Raw genomic sequence first — 22858 nt, forward strand, 5'->3', positions numbered from 1 at the left:
TAAATATTTAGTTTGTTAAATAAATATTTACCTCCAGACTAAATATTTAGTTTGTTGAATAAATCTTTAGTTAGTTAAATAAATATTTAGCTCCAAACTAAATATTTAGATGCAATTTAAATATTTAGTTTGTTAAATAAATATTTAGTTTGTAAAATAAATATTTAGTTTGTTAAATAAATATTTAGTTTGTTAAATGAATATTTAGTTTGTTAAATAAATATTTAGTTTGTTAAATTAATATTTAGTTTGTTAAATGAATATTTAGTTTGTGAAATAAATATTTAGTTTGTTAAATAAATATTTAGCTCCTCGCTAAATATTTAGATGAAATTTAAATATGTAGTTTGCAAATTAAATATTTAATTTTTAAATAAATATTTAGCTTAAAAAAATTACTGAACTAAATATTTAGCTAGCACCGAGCTAGCTAAATATTTAATGAAGGAGAATGGGGTGGCTTTCTCCCTCCAGTAGTAAGGGAAAGCAGTCGTTGCTATGGCAACACAGTTACGCCCGTGTGCGTGGCTGTTGCTCTGCCTCGCAAGTTAACATAACATTAAACATTTGCCCCTTTGTTAAAACAAATGCATACAATCAAATAAAACTATGTCAAAGAGGACCTTGCATTTTGGAATTAATGATGTGATTTCCTGTCGCTGTCTACGGCATCAGTCAAGATGCCGTAGGAGGTGTATGGAGATTCCCAGGCTTTTACTTTGGTAGTTCACTTCCGCTTTTCGGCTAGGGAAGTTGCTTATTCGCTAAATATCCATAAATATTGCTCCTAATTTTTTACTGCTTAACTTTACAAACCACGCCCCATATTTTTTCTCCTACTTGATGTCTTACCATAAATTTAAGATGAACAATTTGATATTCCCATAAAAAATAGGATCAAATGCAGCCACGTTGCATAACTTGAATTTAAATTTGTAATTTAGTTCAGCGAGGAGGAAGAGGAGAAGATAAAAAGAGCGGTGGGAACTTTCTGCAGCAACCAACCATCTGCTTTGGAGCTCATCAAGACGAGGCAGAAAAAAGACCAGCGGTTCAACCTGTTCATGCAGGTCAGTGTTAAACCTCCACCACGGTTCTTTTCCACAATGCCAGGCTTATCTCTATGATGAGAGCTGTAGGGTCTATCAGAAATTGCAGTCTAGAGAAGTTACTCATACTTTTTGGATAAGCTAGACGCCATGACCTATGACTACCTTAGACTTAACATTTGTCAACGATCAACTAACTTACCTGTAACTTAAGCCCCACATATGGCATACACTGACATACATCGGGAAATTGTGATCATGTTCAAAAGTTCTCGACATGCTTGCCGTATGTCGACGTGTGCCAGCGTGCTCATAACTTATATAAAACATACCCAGTAATCTAGTTCTAAAAAAAATAGAAGGGGGGTGGTGGATTTTTTTTTTTTTTTTTTTGGAAGCATCCATAGCCTAATTTATCTAGTCTATTAACCTAAAACAATATGCATGGTCTGGTTGTTACATGTCAGGTACCTCGGTCATTGACCTTACATACATACCTACATAGTCGGCATGGCTATCATTGCCCCTACATAGTTAGCATGGCTATCACTGCCCCTACACAGTTAGCATGACTATCACTGCCCCTACACAGTTAGCATGGCTATCACTGCCCTTAAAAGGTTTTGGGATGGCCCTTTTACTGCCACTACATTTTTTAAACCCTGGGTAAACACTGCTCCTACATATTTAGCATGGCTACACTGCCCCTAACAAGTTAGCATGGCCCCCATCATCCCGCCCCTACAAAGTTGGCAGGCTATCACTTCCCCTAAAATAGTTTTTGCATGGCTATCACTGCCCCTACATAGTTACCTGGGTATCACTGCCCTTAAAAAATTGGCAAGGCCCATCACTCCCCACTACATAGTTGGCATGGCTATCACTTCCCCCACATAGTTAAAATGGGTAACCCCCTGCCCCTACTAGTTTTGCATGGCCCCATCACCCGCCCTTAAATAGTTGGCATGGCTATCAAATGGCCCCTACAAATTTGGGATGGCATCACAATCCCCTACAATTTTGCATGGCTTTACCTGCCCCTTTCATAGTTTGCATGGCTATCACTGCCCCTTTAAAAAGTTTTGGGATGGGCTATCACTGCCACCTACAGAATTTGGCCATCCAAACACCCTTTCCCCAAAATAGTTTAAAACATGGGGGTATCAACCCCCGGGCCCCTACAATAGTTTTCATGGGGAATACTCCGGGCCCCCACAAAAATTTTGCATGGCATCAATGCCCCCTACAAAAATTAGCCTTTCTATCACTCCCCTTAAATATTTTCATGGCTATCACAAACTGGCCCACCAAAATAATTTTGCATGGGGGTAAACCTGCCCCTACCAAGTTGCATGGGCTATCCCCTGCCCCCTTAAATAGTTTTTTGGCAATGCTAAACACTTTCCAACCCAAAAAATTTTGGGCCAAGGCCCATATTCCCCTAAAATAGTTTAGGGGGTTTTTGGGTTAAAAGGGCCCCCCCTGGCCCCCCTACCCCCTATTTAAAACATGGCAACCCCTGCCCCTTACATAAGTTTTTATTCATGGCTATTTACTGCCCCCAAAAAGTTAAACCCTGGGCTTATCCCCTGCCCTTTTAAAAAGTTTCATTTGGGTATTTACTGCCCCTACATAAGTTAGCATGGCATCACTGGGCCCCCACAAGTTAGCATGGGGGGTTTCATGGGGAAAAGGGAAAACATGGTTGGGTGGAGGGGGGGGGGGTTTGGGAATTTTGGGGGATGGAAAAAAAAAGGTGGGGGGGGGGGGTGTTTTTGGGAAAGGGGGGGGGGCCCCGGGTGGGGGTTTTAAGGCCCCCCGAAAAAATTTTGGGTTTTGGGGGGCCAATTCCGGGATTTTTTTTGGGGGTTTGGGGGGGCCCCCCCGGGGCGGGGGGTTTTGGGGTTTTGGGGGGGTTGCGGGCCCCCCCCTGGTTTTGGAAGGGGGGGGGGCTTTGGGGGAAAACCGGGATTTGGGGGGGGGGAAATTGGGGTTTGGGGGGGTTGGGGGGGAAAAGGGGGGGGAAAGGGGGGGGGTTGGTTTGGGGCCCCCCCCCGGGGAGGGGGGTGGGGGGCCCCCCGGGGTTTGGGGGGGATGGGGTTTTTTTCCCCCCATTTGGCTTGGGGGGGGATTGGGGGGGGGGGGGGCCCCTTTTAAAAAAGGGGACCCTGGAAAGGGAAAACCCCTGGATTGGATTGGGGGAAAAAAAAGGGGCATGGGGGGCCCGGGGGTTTTGGGCGGGGAAATTTAAAAAGGGGGGGGGGGAAAAGGGGGGGGCTAAAAGGGGGTGGGGGGGGGGGGGGTTGCGGGGGGGGGTTTCCGGTGGGGGGATGGGGGGGGGGGGGGGGCCCCCCCCGGGATGGGGAAAAGGGGGGTTTGGGGTCCCATGGGGGGGGGTTGGGGGGGCATGGGGGGGGGGTCCCCAGGGGATGGGGTTTTGGGCCGGAAAAAAAAAAAGGGGGGGGCCCCTGGTTTAACATTTGGGGGGGGGGGGGGGAAAATGGGGGGGGGGGGGGGGGGAAGGGGGGGGGTTTTGGGGGGTTTTTGGGGGTTAATGGGGTTTTTCCGGGGAAAAGGGGAAAAAAAAATTTTTTAAAAAGCGGGCCCGGGTAAAAAAATGGGGAAAAAATTTTGGGGGTGGGGGGGGGGGGGTTGGGGGGGGGTTTTTTTCGGGGGGGGTTTTGGGGGGGTTTGGGGGTGGGGGGGGCGGGGGGGCCCCGGGGGGGGCGGGGGGGGGGGGGGGGCCGGGGCCTAAAAAAACATGGGGGGGGGGGGGGGCGGGTCCATTGGGGGAAAATTTGGGGGGCTTTTGGGAAAAAAAAAAAACAAGGGGGGGAAATTTGTTTGGGGGGTGGGGGGGAAAAAAAAAAAAAGGGGGTCGGTAAAAAAAAGGTAAAAGGGGTTGTGGGGGTTGGTTGGGGAAAAAAAGGGGGGCCCGGGGGGGGGTTGAGGGGGGAAGACAAAGGAAGAAAAAATTGGGAAAAAATGGGAGGAGAGGGGGAAAATTTTGGGGGGTGGTTAAGGGAAATCCCCCCAAAAAAAGGGGGGGGAAAATGCCTTTAAAATAGGGCAAAGGCTATCCCACTGCCCCTAAAAAACCATTAAAATGGCTAATCCCCCCAGGGGGCCCTTAAATTTAATTCATCCCCCTCCTCCCAAAAAGTTAATGGCCCCAAAAAACCACTGCCCCCAAAATAAAAATAAGAAGGCAATCACAGAAATTTTTTAAATAAAAATTTTTTAGGGTATCAATTGCGAACATAAAATTGCATGGGAAAAACCCGCCCCTCCCCAAAAATTTAAAGGGAAGTAAAAAATTTGGGCCCTTAAAAAAATTGGAAAGGGTATTAAAAAATCCACTACAAAAAAGTTGGGCATGGGAAAATCCTTTTAGCCCCTACATAGTTTAGCCAAAAGCAAAAAAACAAAAAATTTAAAATAAGGGGGTTAGATGGGGGAAATTTTTTTTGATAAATAGTTTAGGGGGGGGAAAAATTTTTAATAAAATTTTGGGGGGGGATTAAAATTTTTTTAAAAATTAAAAAATGGTTAAAAAGGTTTTATTTAAAAAGTTTGGGGATGGGTATAAAATTTTAATTTAAAGAGGGGGGTTAGGAAAAGGGTATATTTGGGGTAAAAGGGGGGGTTAGGATGGTATATTGGGGGGGTTAAAAAAAGGGGGTTGGGGATGGGTATTTATGGGATTAAATAGTTTTGGATGGGTATAAAAATTTTAAAAGTTTAAAAAAAGGTTTGGTATATGATAAAAGTTTTGGGGGGGGGGTATAGGTTAATATTTTATGGGTATATGAAAAAGTTTTAAAGGTTATATGTTAAATTTTTGTTGGATGGGGTATATGTAATATTTGAAAGGTTTATTGGTTTTAAAGGGTTGATGGAATAATTTTTAAAAGTTGGCATGGTATCACCCGCCCCTACACAGTTTTTTATGGCTAATCACTGCCCCTACACTTTTACAAAGGCCTTTTCCCCTGCCCTTAAAAAGTTAGCATGGGTACCCACTGCCCTTAAATAGTTGGCATGGGTTATTCACTGCCCCTACATATTTTGCAAGGCAAACACTGGCCCCTTAAAAAGTTTTTCATGGGTATCACTGCCAATACATAGTTACATGGCATCACGCCCCTACCAGTTAGCATGGGTATCCCTTTCCCTTAAAAATTTTGGGATGGCTATCACTGCCACAAAATAGTTTTGGGATGGGTAACACTTCCCCTACATATTACAAGGCTATCACCCGCCCCTACAAAAGTTTTTGGGATGACTATCACTGCCCCTAATAGTTGGCATGGGAAACACTGGGGCCCCCCATAGTTAGCATGGCTATCACTGGCCCCCCACATATTTTGCATGGGCCCCATTTTAATCACTGCTCCTACATAGTTAGCATGGCTTCACTGCCGCTACATAGTTAAAACAGGCTTTTCACTGCCTTTCCCAAATAGTTTTGCATGGCTATCACTGCTTTCCCCATTGTTTTGCATGGCTATCACTGCCCTCACATGGGGTTTGCATTGGGGTATCACCCCCCTACACATTAAGGGATGGCTACACTGGGCCCCCACTTTTTAGAAAGGCTTCCCTTCCCTACATAGTTGGGATGGCTAACACTGCCCCTAAAAACAGTTTTCATGGGTATCACTGCCCTAAATAGTTTTTGGGATTTGGGTATCACTTCCCCTGCATAGTTTGCATTTGGGTATCAATGCCCTACATATTAGGGAATGCTGGCTATCCCCTGCTCCTACACAGTTAGCATGGCCCCATCACTGCCCCTACAAAAATTAGCATGGCTATCACTGCCCCTACATATTTTGGGATGGCTATCACTTCCCCTACATAGTTACATGGCTATCACGCCCCTACATAGTTAGATGGCCCATCACTCCCCCTAAAATAGTTAGCATGGGGTATTCCCCCTGCCCTTAAATAGTTTTGGGATGGGGTTTTCACTGCCCCTTAAAAGTTGGCATGGGGTATCACTTTCCCCCACATAATTTTGCATTCTATCACTGGGCCCCCACAAGTTTTCATGGCTATCACGCCCTTAAATAGTTTGGGATGGCTATCCCCGCCACTACATAGTTGGCAGGCTATCACTTCCCCTACATAGTTTGCATGGCTATCAAATGCCCCTACATAATTTGCATGGCTATCACTGCCCCTACATAGTTGGCATGGGTATCACTTCCCCTACATAGGGTTTGATGGCTAAACACTGCCCCTACATAGTTTTGCATGGTAAAACACTGCCCCCACATAGTTAGCATGGGTATCACCTGCCCTTAAATATTTGGGGAGGCTTTCACTGCCCCCTACATAGTTTGGGAGGTACCCCTTCCCCTACTTTGTTAGCATGGCTATCACGCCCCACAATTTTGCATGGCTAAACACCCGCCCCTTTAAAAAGTTGGGATGGCTATCACTGCCCCTTAAAATAGTTGGCATGGCTAAACACTTTCCCCCAAAATAGTTAGCATGGCTGGGCACTGCCACTTTTTTTACATAGTTTTGCATGGCAAACCCCTGCCCCTACCCTAATTAAAACATTGGGTATCAAAGCCCCTTCCTAGTTTTGCATTTGGTTTTTTACGGGCCCCTTAAATAGTTTGGCAAAAAAAAAGGCCTTTTCACTGCCACTACATGTTACATGGTAAAACACTGCCCCTACCAGTTACATGGGGTATCAGGGCCCTTTTAAAAATTTGGGGAGGGGAACACTTTCCCCTACAAAAGTTAGCATGGCTATCAATGCCCTTAAAAAGTTAGCATTGGGTAAAACACTGCCCTTAAATAGTTTGGGATGGCATCACTGCCCTACATAGGGTTTGCCATTGGGTATTTACTGGCCCCCAAAAAAAGTTAGCATGGCTAACACGGCCCTTAAATAGTTGGGATGGGTATCCCCCTCCCCTACATAGTTACATTTTAAATCACTGCCCCTACACAGTTAGCATGGCTATCACTGCCCTTAAATAGTTGTCATGGCTATCACTGCCACTACATAGTTGGCATGGCTATCACTGCCCTTAAATGGTTGGCATGGCTATCACTGCCCTTAAATAGTTGGCATGGCTATCACTGCCAAACATATTAACCAAAGGGTATCACTGCCCCTTACACAGTTTTGCATGGCTATCAAATGCCTTTTAAAAAGTTGGCATGGCTATCACTGCCCCAAAATAGTTTCATGGGCTATCACTGGGCCCCTTTAAATAGTTTGGGAGGGGTATCACTGGGCCCAAAACATATTAAGCATGGCTATCAATGCCCCAAAACAGTTACATGGCTATCACTGCCCTTTTAAAAATTGGCAGGCTATCACTGCCACTACGTAGTTTTGGGAAAAGGGGTATCACTTCCCCTACATATTTTGCAAAGGCTATCACTTTCCCCTACAAGTTAACATGGCTATCACTGCCACTACATAGTTAGCATTGGGTATCACTGCCCCCCACATATTAGCAGGCTATCAATGCCCCTACATAAATTAAACATGGCTTCACGCCCTTAAATATTCTGGGTCATGGCCTATCACTCCCCACCTTTTACAAAAATTTTAGGGGATGGCTATCACTGCCCCTACAAGTTTTTCATGGCTTATCCCCCAATTGCCCTTTAAATAGTTTGCTGGCTATCACTGCCCCCTTTTTCATATTTTAGTTTTATTTGGGTATCACTGCCCCTTTAAAAGTTTGGGATGGCTATCACTGCCCTTTAAAAAGTTTGGAGGCTATCACTGCCCCTACACAGTTTAAGGGATGGCCAAAATCACAGCCCCTACACATTAGCATGGCTATCACGGGCCCCCTTTAAAAAGTTTTTCATGGCTATCATGCCCTTAAATTTTTTGGGATGGGTTTTTTCCCCCTGTTTGGGCCCCCCCTACATAGTTTAAACATTTGGGTATCACTGCCCTTAAAAGTTGGCATGGCTATAAAATGCCAATACAAAGTTTTGGGAAGGCTATCACTGCCCCTCAACAAATTTTGCATGGCTTTCACTGCCCTTAAATAGTTGGGGGATGGCTATCACTGCACTTTCATATTGGCATGGCTATCCTTCCCCCACATAGTTAAGCATTTGGGTATCACTGCCCCTACACAGTTAGCAAAAACATGCCCCCTTTTGCCCCCCCACATATTTTGGGGATGGTAACACTGCCCCTACATAAATTAAACATGGCATCACTTCCCCCACAAAGTTAAACATGGCTATCACTGCTCCTACATAGTTAAACAGGCTATCACGCACCTACATAGTTAGCATGGCTATCTGCCCCTACATATTTACCCTGGCTATCACTGCTCCTACAAATTTTGCATGGCTATCACCCCGCTCCCACATAGTTACATGGCTATCACTGGGCCCCCTACCTGGTTTTCAGGGTAACCTGCCCCTACACAGTTAGCATGGCTAACACGCCCCTACATATTAGCATGGCTATCCTGTCCCCAAAAATAAAAAAAAGGTTCATGGATCACTGCCCCCCACACAGTTTCAGGGTACACTGCCCCCCAAAAAAGTTGGCATGGCTATCACTTCCCCTGCATTTGTTTTGCAAAGGGTTCACTGCTCCTACATTTTTAGCAAAGGGTGGGCTAACACTGTCCTAAAACAGTTACATGGCTATCACCCCGCCCCTACAAAAGTTAGCAAGGCTTATCACGCCCCTACATATTGGCATGGGTAACACTTCCCCTACCCTAGTTAGCATGGCTATCACTGCCCCTAAAAGTTAGCAAGGCTATCACGCCCCAAAATAGTTAGCATGGCTAACCTGCCCCTTTAAAAAATTGGCATGGGGATCAATGCCACTACATAGTTGGGTGGCTAACACAATCCCCACAAGTTAGGGATGGCTTTCACAGCCCAAAATAGTTACAAGGCTATCCAAATGCCCTTAAATAGTTGGCATGGCTACACTTTCCCCCTACAAAAATTGGGGAAGGCTATCACTTCCCCTACATATTAGCCCTGGCAAACCCCTGCCACACATATTAGCATGGCTATCACTGCCCCCACAAGTTGGAATGGCTAACACCCTTTTCCCCCACATAGTTAGCCAAAGGCAAACATGCCCCCACATATTTTGCATGGGCCCCCTGCCCCCCACATAGTTAGCCCTGGCATCACGCCCTTTTAAAACTTGAATGGCTATCACGCCACTACATAGTTGGCATTGGGTATCACTTTTCCCCCCCACATAGTTAGCTGGCTATCCCTTTCCCCAAAAAAGTTTACATGGCCCAACACTGGGGCCAACAAATAGGGGTCATGGGAAATACTGCCCTACAATATTTGGGATGGCTATCACTTCCCCAAAATAGTTTTTGCATGGCTGCACCGGGCCCCTACAAAAGTTTTAGGGGGAATTGGGAACAAATGGCCCCCCCATAGTTAGGGGGATGGGTAAAATGGCCCCCCACATAGTTTGCATGGCTATCACTGCCCTTAAAAAAGGTTTGGGATGGCTTATTTACTGCCAATACATAGTTAGCATGGCTTTTCACCCGCCCCAACCCCCGTTTTGGGAAGGGGAAACACTGCCCTTAAAAAAGTTGGCAGGGGTTATCACTGCCCCTACAACACCATTGGCTATCCCAGGGGCCCTTAAAAATTTAGCATGGCTATCCCCGCCCTTAAAAAAGTTGGCATGGGTATTTACTGCCCAAATACAATTTTTAGCAGGGCTACCCCTTGGGCCCCCCCAGGGTTGCCTGGCTTTTCACTGCCCTTTAAAAGGTTTGGGGCTTTGGGTATCCCTGCCACACATAGTTTGCATGGCCCAAACCCCCCCCCTACCACAGTTTGCATGGCTAAACACTGCCCTTTAAAAAGTTTTCATGGCTATCACTTTTCCACTAAAAATTGGGTGTCTACACCGGCCCTTTAAAAAGGGTTGCATGGGCAAAACACTGGCCCCCCCAAAAGTTTGGCCCCTGGCTATCACTGCCCCTACAAGTTGGGAGGTATCACTTCCCCACACAATTTTTAAAGGCTATCACGCCCCTTTAAAATTTGCATGGCTATCACTGCCCCTACAAAAGTTAGCATGGCTATCACTGCCCTTTAAAAAGTTGGGATGGCTATCCTGCCCTACATAGTTAGCATGGCTAACACGCCCCCCAAAAAAAGTTTGCATGGCTATCACTGCTCCAAATAGTTAAGGGATGGGTATCACTGCCCCTAGTTTGGGATGGCTAAACACTTCCCCTACATATTAGCAGGGGTAAACACTCCCCTTACAATTTGGAGGCATGCAACTGCCCCTACATAGTTAGCATGGCTATCCCTTCCCCACATAGTTGGGTTTGGGTATCAATGCCCCCAACATTTAATTCATGGCCCATCACTGCCCCTTTAAAAAGTTTTGGGATGGCTATCACTTTTTCCCCCAAAAGTTAGCATGGCTATCACCGGGCCCCCACACCCGTTAGCATGGAAATATCACTGCCCCTTTAAAAGTTGGCATGGCATCACTTCCCCTACATAGTTGGGATGGCTATCACTCCCCTACAAGTTAGCTGGCTATCACTCCCCTACATAGTTGGGATGGCTAACAAAAATCCCCTACATGTTTTTCATGGGACACTGCCCCAAAATAAATTAGCATGGCTATCACTGCCCCTTTAAAAAGTTTCATGGCTATCACTGCCCTTTCATAGTTTTTTTTGCATGGCCAAACACTGCCCCCCACAAATTAGCAGGGGTATCCTGGGCCCCCCCCAAAAAATTGGGATGGCTATCACTGCCCCTACAATTAGCATGGGTATCACTGCCCTTTAAATTTGTTACATGGCCCCAAACCCTTTCTGGGCCCCTGCCCTAAATAGTTTGGGATGGCTTTTCCCTGCCCTACATATTTGGGAAAAACTATCACTGCCCCACAAGTTAACATGGCTTAAACCTGCCCCTTTAAAAAGTTTTTGGGATGGCTATCACTTCCCCTCATAGTTAGCAAGGCTATCCCTGCCCCTACACAGTTAGCATTTTGGGTAACACTGCCCCCTTTTAAAAAGTTTGGGATGGCTTTTCACTGCCCCTACAAATTGGGATGGCTATCACTTCCCCCCCCTACATAGTTAGCATGGCATCAAAAGCCCCCACAATTAGCATGGCTATCACTTTCCTACATAGTTGGGATGGAATCACTTCCCCCTACAAAGGGTTTTCATGGCTATCACTGCCCCTAAATAGTTTGGGATGGGTTTTCACTTTTTCCCCACATAGTTTTTTCATGGCTATCACCCCGCTCCTACATAAATTTTTCATGGCTATCACTGCTCCCCACAAGTTTGCATGGCTATCCCCTGGGCCCCAAAAAGTTTTTCATGGCTATCACTGCCCCTAAAATTACCCTGGCTAAAACCCCTGGGGCCCCCCATAGTTACATGGCTAAACACTTCCCCTACATAGTTAGCATGGCTAAAAACTGCCCCCAAAAATTGCATGGCTATAACCCCTGCCCTACATAGTTACATGGCTATCCCTGCCCCACTAAATTGGCCCTTTGGGTATCACTGCCCCCACCCTTTTTCATGGCATCACTTTCCCTAAATATTTTGGCATGGCTATCACTGCCTCTTCATAGTTAGCATGGCTATCACTGCTCATACATAGTTAGCATGGCTATCACTGCCCCTACAGAGTTAGCATGGCTATCACTGCTCCTACATAATTAGCATGGCTATCACTGCCTCTACATAGTTAGCATGGCTATCACTGCTCCTACATAGTTAGCATGGCTATCACTGCTCCTATATAGTTAGCATGGCTATCACTGCCTCTACATAGTTAGCATGGCTATCACTGCTGCTACATAGTTAGCATGGCTATCACTGCCGCTACATAGTTAGCATGGCTATCACTGCCTCTACATAGTTAGCATGGCTATCACTGCCGCTACATAGTTAGCATGGCTATCACTGCTCCTACATAGTTAGGGACTAACTTCACACTGGGATCAGCTTCACAGTCATGGTAGGACACTTCTTTGATTTTATTTATTTTGCTCAGGCTACTTGTAAGCCCACAGCCCACCAAATGTTGAAAGGGGAATATTATTGCCATTATTGTTAATATATAGTAGAAATGTACACATTGAGTAAAAAAATGTCACAAGGGATGGTATGGGGGAGATGGTCATTTAAGAAGGAGGATGATTTTTAAGATATCTCTAAGAAGGGGGATGCCAGCCCCTCTCATCCCTGCTCAACTCGAGTAGTGAACGTACCCATAACTTATCCAACATCATACGCTGGCTAAATTGACAAGGTGTCAAAGTTCTGTTAAGGGAGATATTAAATTGACATAAACTTTTTTTTAATCAACCTTTGATTTTTAGGAAGCTGAGAGCAACCGCTTGTGTCGCAGGCTGCAGCTGAAAGACATCATTCCTGTGGAAATGCAAAGAGTTACAAAGTACCCGCTCCTACTGGACAATATTGCAAAATACTCTGGTATGAATAGGATTCCATGCATTTTGAAAAGGGTACTTTAACTCTTTGGATACTTTGAAAGTTTTTGGCTAATTTGTCTGTTTTTAACAGAGGAGTGTGAGGAAAGGGAGAAGGTGAAGAAAGCTGCGGAGTGCTGCAAAAAGATCCTCAACCATGTTAACCAGGCTGTGAAGGAGGCTGAAAACAAACAGGTGAAAACATTAGAACATCAAGGAAAAATATCCAGTGATAAGCTGTCTTTTTAATCTATTTTTGATTTTGATGAACAAATTAAAGTAATCATTATGTAATTAAGGTTAAAATGCACGATGTGGCAAAACAAGATTTGATCTTTAAGTTCAGATACAATTCCCTAAAGTAGACTGTTGTCCAGACATTTAATGGCTTCTTTTAATTCCAACAGAGACTAGTGGAGTATCAGAGGAGGCTAGACGTCTCATCTCTGAAACAAAGTGAAAATCCTGTGATCCTGGAGTTGAGGGTGAGAAACGTACCGAATAAAACATAAACACAGTTAGATCCATAAAACCTTTGGTCTATGCGGTACACCTGTATTCTCTATTTGCATATGGAGCTCCACAAGGCTCTATATTGGGCCCTTTTTCAGTTTCCTAGTACATATTAGCTTTGTGGTTTATTTTCAGTCAACATAAAGTAGCTGGGACTTGAAACATGCCCATCCTAATGCTACGTTCAGACCACAGGCAGCAGAAGCAGCTAGTTTACATGCAAAGTCAATGGTTGACGCCCATCTTGGCGCAGCAAAAGGTCCCGCAGTGCATTTTGAGAAGCAGGAGCAGCGCGTCATGAGCTTCTGAGCATCTGAGGCGTGCGGCGAGCTTCAGAAGCAGCAGCCGCCGGAGTTGAAAAAATTGAACTTTAGCTGCTGGAGGCTCCACATCAACCAATCAGAGAAGCTGATCTGGGAGCTGGCAGGGAGACAGACACAGCACTGCTGATGCAGAGCGCTATGATCACTCCTCTGAAACAGTTTATTAACGCCTAAATTAACTTAACATGTAAAAAACCTGCAGGTAAAATATGTTTGCTTTTAATATTCTGGTGCCTGCAGTTTGGATTACATATGTGAAAAACGCCCTCCAGCCACCACGAACAGTAGCCCAAAACTGCAAAGAGGTGACCGGGCCAGAGGCTGCTGTTGATGGGGATTCCCAGTGACAGAGCACCACCGCTGTACGGGAGTCTGAGTGGCTCAGACAAAATAATTTTTAAAGGCAGGATGGTAATCTGGATGAACTGACTGCACAGATGAAGTTTTCAGGTGGACTTTCTCACTTAAAAATATATTAAAACTACTTTTTACCCACTAATCACAGCAAATATAGCTGCCATTGTTCCAGGCAAAGAAAGGATAGGATAGCTCCGCCCACTACGCATCAGACCCACTTTTCGACCGCGCAGTTGGAGCATGAAAGATGCGCGTCAGAACATCAACTCGTGCTGCTTCATTTTTGAAGCAGCATTTTTGCTGCTACTGCTGCTTGCAGTCTGAACGTAGCATAAGGGTGCTGCACAGGTCTGAATATTTAATGCTGACACTAGTATGGCATCCTTAGAAAATACAGAGGTAGTAGACCAAATAACCAGTGGAAAGGTATAGTAAGAGAGAGAAGAAACAGTCATACTCACTATAGACTGCTGTCCAGAGGAGGCGTATTGCATTCAATTCAATTCAGTTTATTTCTATAGCGCCAATTCATAACTTATATCATCTCGAGGCAGTTTCCAGTTCACCAGATCATCCAGTCAGATTGATTCAAAGTTTTCTATCTAAGGAAAGCCAGTTGATTGCATCGACTCATTGACTCTTCAGCAATCCCTCACACTAAGCATGCTTGTAGCGACAGTGGAGAGGAAAAACTCCCTTTGAACAGGAAGAAACCTCCAGCAGAACCAGGCTCAGTGTGAGCGGCCATCTGCTGAGGCCGACTGGGGTTCAAGGAGACAGAAGCAGACATAGAAAAAGAAGCATAGATACAAAAAGCAACTGTAAAAGGCGTTTATGAGATCACCAAACATTAAAGTTGATAAATTAGATCTTCTATACTTGTCTGAGATCATTCTGGTTTTAGGTTGGCAATTTGTGTGACACTTTTCCTATTACAGTAGCAGCCATTCAAAATGGCCATTCCCAGTCAAACTCCAGCTGAATGGCAGCAAAATCCCCTCCAACTTCCAGCCACTGGCCTTCTCCTGGGTGTTCTTATTACTTTACTCTGACTCCACCCTTTCACTGAATTACAGGGTCTGACCAGGAGACGGCGCTTCTCTTTAGATCTTAATGTCCACAAATAATGACAGAAAGAATATTTTAGATGTTTTAAAATGAGTTGTAGGGGACCAGCCAAGAGCCGTCAAGAAAAGTGGGAAAGTTTTGAATGGCTGCTTCTGTAGATTGAAATCACCTGTAAAACATGATGATATTTAGTATTTTATATTTTTTATCATTTAATTTTCAATGAAAGTATTTACTGTTACTTTTTTTCTACTAGAATCTGGATCTGACGAAGAGAGAGATGGTACACGAGGGTCCCCTAACCTGGAAAGTCAATAAAGACAAAACCATTGGTAAACATATGTATTTGATTGTGAAAAGACGTTTAAAAAACAGTTAAAGCTTTATTTGGTTTTTAATGAGTTGATATTTAATGGGATCTGGGAAAAGACACTGGTCTGAGAAGAAAAATAACTTGAACAGTTTAAATGCTTACTGTATGTTATAACTTCTTTTCAGAGCTGTACACGCTTCTCTTGAAGGACATCATGGTTTTACTTCAGAAACAGGATGAGCGTCTGGTTCTTAAGTTTCATGGTAAAAACATGAGCAGCGTTCAAGATGCCAAACACAGCTTCAGCCCCATCATCAAACTCAGCACCGTGCTGGTTCGCCCTGTCGCCACTGGTAAGACTGTCTGTCCTCTAAATACCTCTCACTTGGATTATTATTTTATACTTTTTATGTCATGTTACACTTAGGACCAAGGTTTCTAGAATTCATGCTTCAGATTAATCTGCAGCACCCCCTAGAGGATGCCAGAGGGAGTAAATTTCTACAGAATTTAGTTACTAATTCAATTCAATTCAGTTTATTTCTATAGCGCCAATTCACAACACAAGTCATCTCAAGATGATAAAATTATAATTTTTTGTTTTTTTTTTATCAATTATTGCTTTTTTAATTAAAAATCTTTCATTTTCTTTTCCTGTGTTAATGACCAAATGGGACACAGGTAAAAAAAAAAAAAAAAATCAGGCTCTCAATATTAAAACATAAGTTAGTCACAAAAAGCAGAATTCATATGTGTAATTGGCCAAATGATTACAGGTTGCACAGTTTTTTCTTTAAATTAAAAATTTAACAATTTCAAGAAGAAAATAAGCGGACTACCTGTCATCTTCAGAAAACAAGGCCTTCTTCGTCCTCTCCATGTCGGAGAACGGGGTCCAGATGTACGAGCTGAGGGCTCAGACAGTATCCGACAGAAGAACGTGAGTTTTCCACCAAAACAAAACCTCATCTTCTAAGTTTGTCCGTCTCACCTGGTTATGGGTCACCTGTGTTCATCCAGCTGGCAGTGTCTGATCACTCAGTGTGCCGACGCTATGAAGGCCAAACCTCATCACAGTAACAGACCTTCAGCTCAGTCAGAGTGAGTCCACTTAATGCCCAAAGGTGATTTTCCTTTGAATCCCTGCTTACAGAATGTTTGTGTTTCAGAGTGGAACAGGTTGCTGTAGAGATCATGAACCAAGAGATTCCCAAACAGAGCTGTGAACCTGAAGAGACGCTGAGCGAGGACATCCATCCATCAGGTATTTGTTTGATGCAAGTGTTAGGATTATTTTTATTGATGATTTATAGTGTAGTATTTTAAACCCTAATAATACCTGGCTGTTGCGTGTCAGAACTAATGTTTTACCCCATTAGTTTATTTAAAGGAAAAGTCCGGTAGCAGGGTTCCCACGGGTCCTTAAAAAGTCTTAAAAGGCATTGAATTCTTCAAAATAAAACTAGGGGCCTTAATTGGTATTAAAATGTCTTAAATCAGTCTTTCGTGGGTCTTAATTTTTAAAACATAAATAGGATAATTTTTATTACAATTTATTTTTGTAATCTAAATTACAATTCATTTAAAAAATTTATAAAAAAAAAAAAAATGGCTCGCCATTATTGGTTCCGTCCCGATAGCGGAACCAATAAAGCGTTGTTGCGGCAGGGACATTTGGGAGATGCACCATTAACTTTTTGTCTGGAAAATATGAGCAAGTGTAAATGTAACCAAAATTGTCTCCAGCCAAGAGTTTTCTCCACGGCTAAAACCAGGGAACATACATGAGGCTCAGTGGATTTAGTGCAAGAAGTCATTCAAGCTCAGAACGATGGGAATTAAGGCAGTGGAGTCGCACATGCGAAGCACGAAACACAAACCGTCAAAATGGAGTTACAGAGAAACAGCCGGTATTTCTCAGTTTTGTTCCACCCTTGTCTCTGCAACGCCTCCACTTATCACCAAATCAAACATACTAAGAAAACCATACAAAGAAAAATAGCTGCAAAAAAGACTTAGCACTGGTTATGTTGGGGCTTTAAAACTGATTTGTTTTGTTCCCTGCTAAAACAAAGTTTGTGAATTCAGTTAAATAATTGTTCAAATATATCTGTCATTTGTGTGTTTTTAGCTTTCTTCCTGTATGGGAAGCTTTTCAACATTTGAAACATTAGTGCAGTGGTTTATGTTAATATAAACCTTTGGGTTAAAGGAATAGTACACCCAAAACATGATTAGCCTTCATTTTCTACTCACCCCCATGCTGAAAAACACTCTGGAGTACTTTTTTGATATCTCAAATGCATCTGGAGATCTGGGAGGCTTCTTGCTGTCTGCTGACATTCAAATAATGGAGGTCTATGGCGCCCGAGACAGAAAGGTCCATAAAAGTCCACAAAAACGTGTCAATATTCCTCCATACTGCTCGTCCAATGTATTCCAAGTGTCCTGAGTGGGTAGTGTCCATAATTTACTCGAAACAAAGTCATTTAGAATGTTTTTAGAGCATAAACAGTAGTGTATAGGATTTCCTAAAAGCGCGTTCACGACGCTACGGAAACCGCGGCAGACCAAACCAGATGAAAGTGCGCATTCAGTTCGGCAAAGAACTCATGCTCTTCCTCAACACTGAAGTCCTCAGACATTTTTCTTTCGTTGTTTCTTTCTTTGCACAGGTAAACAGCACATTTCTTCTTCTATGCTTGCATTATCGGCAGAGCAGACGCTGAATGCGCACTTTCATCTGGTTTGGTCTGCCGCGGTTTCCGTAGACTCGTGAACGCGCTTTCAGGAAATCCTATACACTACTGTTTATGCTCTAAAAACATTCTAAATGACTTCGTTTCGAGTAAATTCTGGACGCTACCCACTCAGGACACTTGGAATACATTGGACGAGCAGTATGGAGGAATATTGACACGTTTTTTGTGGACTTTTATGGACCTTTCTGTCTCGGGCGCCATAGACCTCCATTATTTGAATGTCAGCAGACAGCAAGAAGCCTCCCACATCTCCAGATGCATTTGAGATATCAAAAAAGTACTCCAGAGTGTTGTTCAGCATGGGGGTGAGTAGAAAATGAAGGCTAATCATGTTTTGGGTGTACTATTCCTTTAAGTTGTTGCAAGCAGGTTTTTCTTGTGTTTCTTGTCAATTTGGTCTTAAATTTTTATTTCAAGTGGCATTAAAAAGTCTTAAAAAGTCTTGAATTTAACTCGCCTTATGCTGTAGGAACCCTGGGTGAGCAATGAATAATTAGTGGGTCATTATTTATACCAAAAACTAATACATTCGCAGTGATTTAATGAATATAGCGTCAAACAGTAAAAAAATTAAAACAATAATTTCCAGGAGCGGCCATTTTTGCCCAAATATAGTAACCCCTCCCTCCTGCCATCTTCCGGCAGTGACGTCACGGTGCGGTAAGCCTAGCGCCATTCTCCCCGCTGTCCAAGCTAAATCAATGGGAACTACTAGACACATCTGCAATCAACAACAATTATTGAAGATTTCCAGAGGACTTCACCATTGAAATTCACCAGAGCTATAGTGAAACTGACAATGCCCACGTGCATGGCAGCTGGATGCTGGAATACATCGGGTAAAAGTGGAAAAAAAAGAGTTATTCCACCTTTCTGATTCCTGATCCTCCACGGACGGGTTGGTCGTTGGATCGCCAACTTGAAGAGGGAGGATTTGCCATCGAACTTCTGGCCAGAGAAAAAACCCGTAATATGTAGCCAACATTTGGAAGAAGAATGTTTTCAAGATGACTTGGATAATAGCGCGTTGTGACAAACACCAGATACAGCACTGGGACTTGATCAACAGCCGATACCGCACCGTGACGTCACTAACCAGTAGGTGGCAGTAGTGTTCTTTGACAAACATGGATGCCTCCAGTAAAGCACATTCACATGAAAATTACTCTGAATTAAAAACACTCAACTATTGAACAGTATGTAATAATTTCATATTTGAAGTACTTTCAGAAGTTTAAATTCTGAATATCACCCGACTTTTCCTTTTAATTAGAACAGCTCCTTATGTCAGGATAAAAAGTCATCTTCATTATGTATGTGACGAAGATTTGGGGATATAAAGCAGGCTCTTGTGGGTCAGCAATGATTTTGGACTTTAAATTTTCCATGGAGGCCATTTTTATTCCAACAAGTGATACTGAAAGTTTAGAAACTTCTGGAATGCTTTACCTGTGGCTCACCGGGAAGAATATCAGATCAACAATCAGACAGCTGTTGGTTCATTTTCAGCTTCTTGTCACTTTGTTTAAACCTTCTACTCTGTATATCAGTATCTACCCATTTCTACAGTAGCTCATCTTTGGGGAACTTCAGGCCAGAAGCAAAATATAGACACTTAATTTCTGTCTTTGATGAAAACATATCAGATAAAAAGCAATATATATAAAAATTGTTACCATAAATTTGATCAAATTCAATTCAGTTTATTTCTACAGCGCCAATTCACATCATGTCATCTAAAGACACTTTACAGTTCACCAGATCATCCAGTCAGATTGATTTAAAGTTTTCTATCTAAGGAAAACCAGTTGATTGCATCGACTCATTGGCTCTTCAGCAATCCCTCACACTAAGCATGCTTGTAGCGACAGTGGAGAGGAAAAACTCCCTTTTAACAGGAAGAAACCTCCAGCAGAACCAGGCTCAGTGTGAGTGGCCATCTGCTGAGGCCCACTGGGGTTCAAGGAGACAGAACCAGACATAGAAAAAGAAGCATAGATACAAAAGGCAACTGTTGATCAGATCCACAGGCGTCCAGGAAAGACACAGCCAGGCAGACGAGCTCCGAGCCAGCTCCCATGTCAGAGGATGAAGAGAGCACATCCAGTAACAGTCAGAGAAACAAGACTACACTGTAAAAACAGGCAGATCTCCAACATCTAGAAACAAAGGTGTTGATGGCAGCAGCACAGCTGATATTTCTCTCCAGGATGGAGTCACAGCCAAACAGGAACAGACCAGATGAAGCTACTATGAGAAAAAGCAGTGAGAGCAGAACGTTAGAGATTGAACTAACAGATTCTGCAGAGTGGGAGAATAGAGATAGAATGAAGCAGAATGATGAAAAAGGGGTCCCTATGTCCTCCAGCAGTCTAAGCCTATAGCAGCAGAACTATAGAGATAGCTCAGGATAACCTGAGCCGCTCTAACTAGAAGCTTTATCAAAAAGGAAAGTTTTAAGCCTAGCCTTAAAAGTAGACAGGGTGTCTGCCTCACGGACTAAAACTGGTAGTTGGTTCCACAGGAGAGGAGCCTGAGAACTAAAAGATCTGCCTCCCATTCTACTTTTAGAAATTCTAGGAACCACTAGTAAACCTGCAGATTGAGAGCGAAGTTCTCTGTTAGGAACATAAGGAACAATCAGATCTCTGATATCAGATGGAGCTTGGCCATTTAAGGCTTTATATGTGAGAAGGAGGATTTTAAATTCTATTCTGGATTTAACAGGAAGCCAATGTGTTGTTATTGATGGAAATTCAAAAATCTTTTTATTCTGTGTTCCAGATAAAGATGCCCTTTACTCTCCTGACATTCAAACTTCTACCAACCCTTTTGACTGCGTGAAATCAGAAGATGAGGAAGAGGAGCTGGCAGATGCGGTCAAACAGGAGGAGGAAGAGGAGGTGGACGAAGCAGAGCTGGAGGCTTTCCTGGACGGGCAGCTGGCAGACAGACTCCTGCAGGAAGGATCTCGTCACGGCATCGCGGTCGAAGACATGGACTTAACTTTCCCCTCCTCCAAAGCTGAAGAGGCTCTCCGGACATGTACGCCCATCCAATTCTGTCTATAGTCACCCACATAACGCTGCTTTTCAATTTAGATTAACTTGTTGATGGAGGACATCTTCTGTTACAGTGGTGATGCTAAAGGAGACACTTTACTCACACTTAATGGGCAGAGAGCCAGAGGAGGAGGAGACAGAGGACAACAAGTCCAGTGGGGCCCCTGAGAGTCAGCCTGGGACCCCTGAAGTACCGTCTCCTGCACATGAGATCCGCCCACCTGAAAGTTCAGAGAATGATGACCTGCAGCCTCCATCTGACCTCACCGGGGAGTCTGAGTCAGCTGAACCTAACAGTAAGTCCGTGTTCTGCTGAAGTTTGGATGTTCTGTCCAGATTTTTTAAAACTCTCCAAACTCTCCACCAGCAGGTTTTGTGGGTCTGGACTTTGAAGCGGGCTTTGGGGAGAGCAGCACTGAAGACGATGTTGGGATCGACATGAGGAAGCTGCTGTCCTCGTCCTCACAGGCAGGGGGAGACGGCCCTGATCTGAGCAGACAGCTGATGACCCACCTGCGCCTCCTGCAGGCTGACCTGCAGTACCTGAAGGTAGCGTGGAGCAAAACTCTGCCTGAATTCAAGTTCATGGGCTGCGTCTTAAAGGACGCGGTCTACCTGGACTGGATCCTTCATTTCTGTGAAAATACGGAGACCGGAAGAGATTTTGCTGTGGACTGAAACGGGTCCAGCCTTCCACAGCTTTTACCGCCCTATGCCCTGTTGCTTAGCAACCGTGCCAGTTGACACACAAAGGAGGAAAAGAATGAATACTAAAACTTTTCAAAACTGTTGCAGTTTCTCAATTCACAAGAACACGAGTACATTCGAAGTATGTTTTTGAAAAGAACACAGGAAAGTATGGAATTGGGGAGAACCGGAGCATAAATATGTGTGAATTGGAACAGAAGCGTACTGATGACATCACCACACGCTCTGCTCGTCTGGAGGTGCATTTCACCTGTTATTAATAGTCCCTAGATAATAATAAATTCAGATTTTTTTCATTTAGTGGCGGAATAATAATGAACAAAGCCAGATAAACACAAATCGAATGAACATTTTGCCAAATAAAACAAAAAAATCTCCAATCAGGGCCAGCGGTCCTTCACACACGGCTATGCAGAGAGAGGGCTGCTGCAGACGGGCTAATGTTAGCCCTGGCTGCTGCAGACGGGCTAATGTTAGCCTGGCTGCTACAGACGGGCTCATGTTAGCCTGGCTGCTGCAGACGGGCTAACGTTAGCATTGGCTGCCGCAGACGGGCTAATGTTAGCCTGGCTGCTGCAGACGGGCTAACGTTAGCCTGGCTGCTGCAGACGGGTTCATGTTAGCCTGGCTGCTACAGACGGGCTAATGTTAGCCTGACTGCTGCAGACGGGCTAATGTTAACCTAGCTGCTGCAGACGGGCTAACGTTAGCATTGGCTGCCGCAGACGGGCTAATGTTAGCCTGGCTGCTGCAGACGGGCTAACGTTAGCCTGGCTGCTGCAGACGGGCTCATGTTAGCCTGGCTGCTACAGACGGGCTCATGTTAGCCTGGCTCCTACAGACGGGCTAATGTTAGCCTGGCTGCTGCAGACGGGCTAATGTTAACCTGGCTGCTGCAGACGGGCTAACGTTAGCATTGGCTGCCGCAGACGGGCTAATGTTAGCCTGGCTGCTGCAGACGGGCTAACGTTAGCCTTGGCTGCTGCAGACGGGCTAATGTTAGCCTGGCTGCTGCAGACGGGCTAACGTTAGCCTTGGCTGCTGCAGACGGGCTAAAGTTAGCCTGGCTGCTGCAGACGGGCAAATGTTAGCCTGGCTGCTGCAGACGGGCTAACGTTAGCCCGTCTGCAGCAGCCAGGCTAACGTTAGCCCTGGCTGCTGCAGACGGGCTAAAGTTAGCCCTGGTTGCCATGGACCCCTGGGGATAACGGCAACCAGGGCTAA

The 22858-nt window shown here is 44.3% G+C and overlaps 1 protein-coding gene across 1 annotated transcript in view; it reads left to right on the forward strand.

Annotated features, from left to right (window-relative positions):
• Positions 1–21604, forward strand: part of LOC119799052 (rho guanine nucleotide exchange factor 12-like) — a 106219-nt gene extending 84615 nt beyond the window's left edge. Inside the window, exons 23-34 of the mRNA XM_038308736.1 lie at positions 945–1070; positions 12418–12532; positions 12623–12723; positions 12936–13013; positions 15046–15121; positions 15288–15455; positions 15955–16042; positions 16123–16203; positions 16272–16366; positions 20649–20909; positions 21001–21222; positions 21294–21604. Of these exons, the coding sequence (XP_038164664.1) occupies positions 945–1070; positions 12418–12532; positions 12623–12723; positions 12936–13013; positions 15046–15121; positions 15288–15455; positions 15955–16042; positions 16123–16203; positions 16272–16366; positions 20649–20909; positions 21001–21222; positions 21294–21604 (1722 nt within the window). The remainder of the gene's footprint in view (positions 1–944; positions 1071–12417; positions 12533–12622; positions 12724–12935; positions 13014–15045; positions 15122–15287; positions 15456–15954; positions 16043–16122; positions 16204–16271; positions 16367–20648; positions 20910–21000; positions 21223–21293) is intronic.
• The last annotated feature ends 1254 nt before the right edge of the window (positions 21605–22858 follow it).

The sequence above is a fragment of the Cyprinodon tularosa genome, unplaced genomic scaffold, assembly GCF_016077235.1.
Source record: "Cyprinodon tularosa strain WSP-4 unplaced genomic scaffold, ASM1607723v1 ctg646, whole genome shotgun sequence".
Taxonomy (NCBI): Eukaryota; Metazoa; Chordata; class Actinopteri; order Cyprinodontiformes; family Cyprinodontidae; genus Cyprinodon; species Cyprinodon tularosa.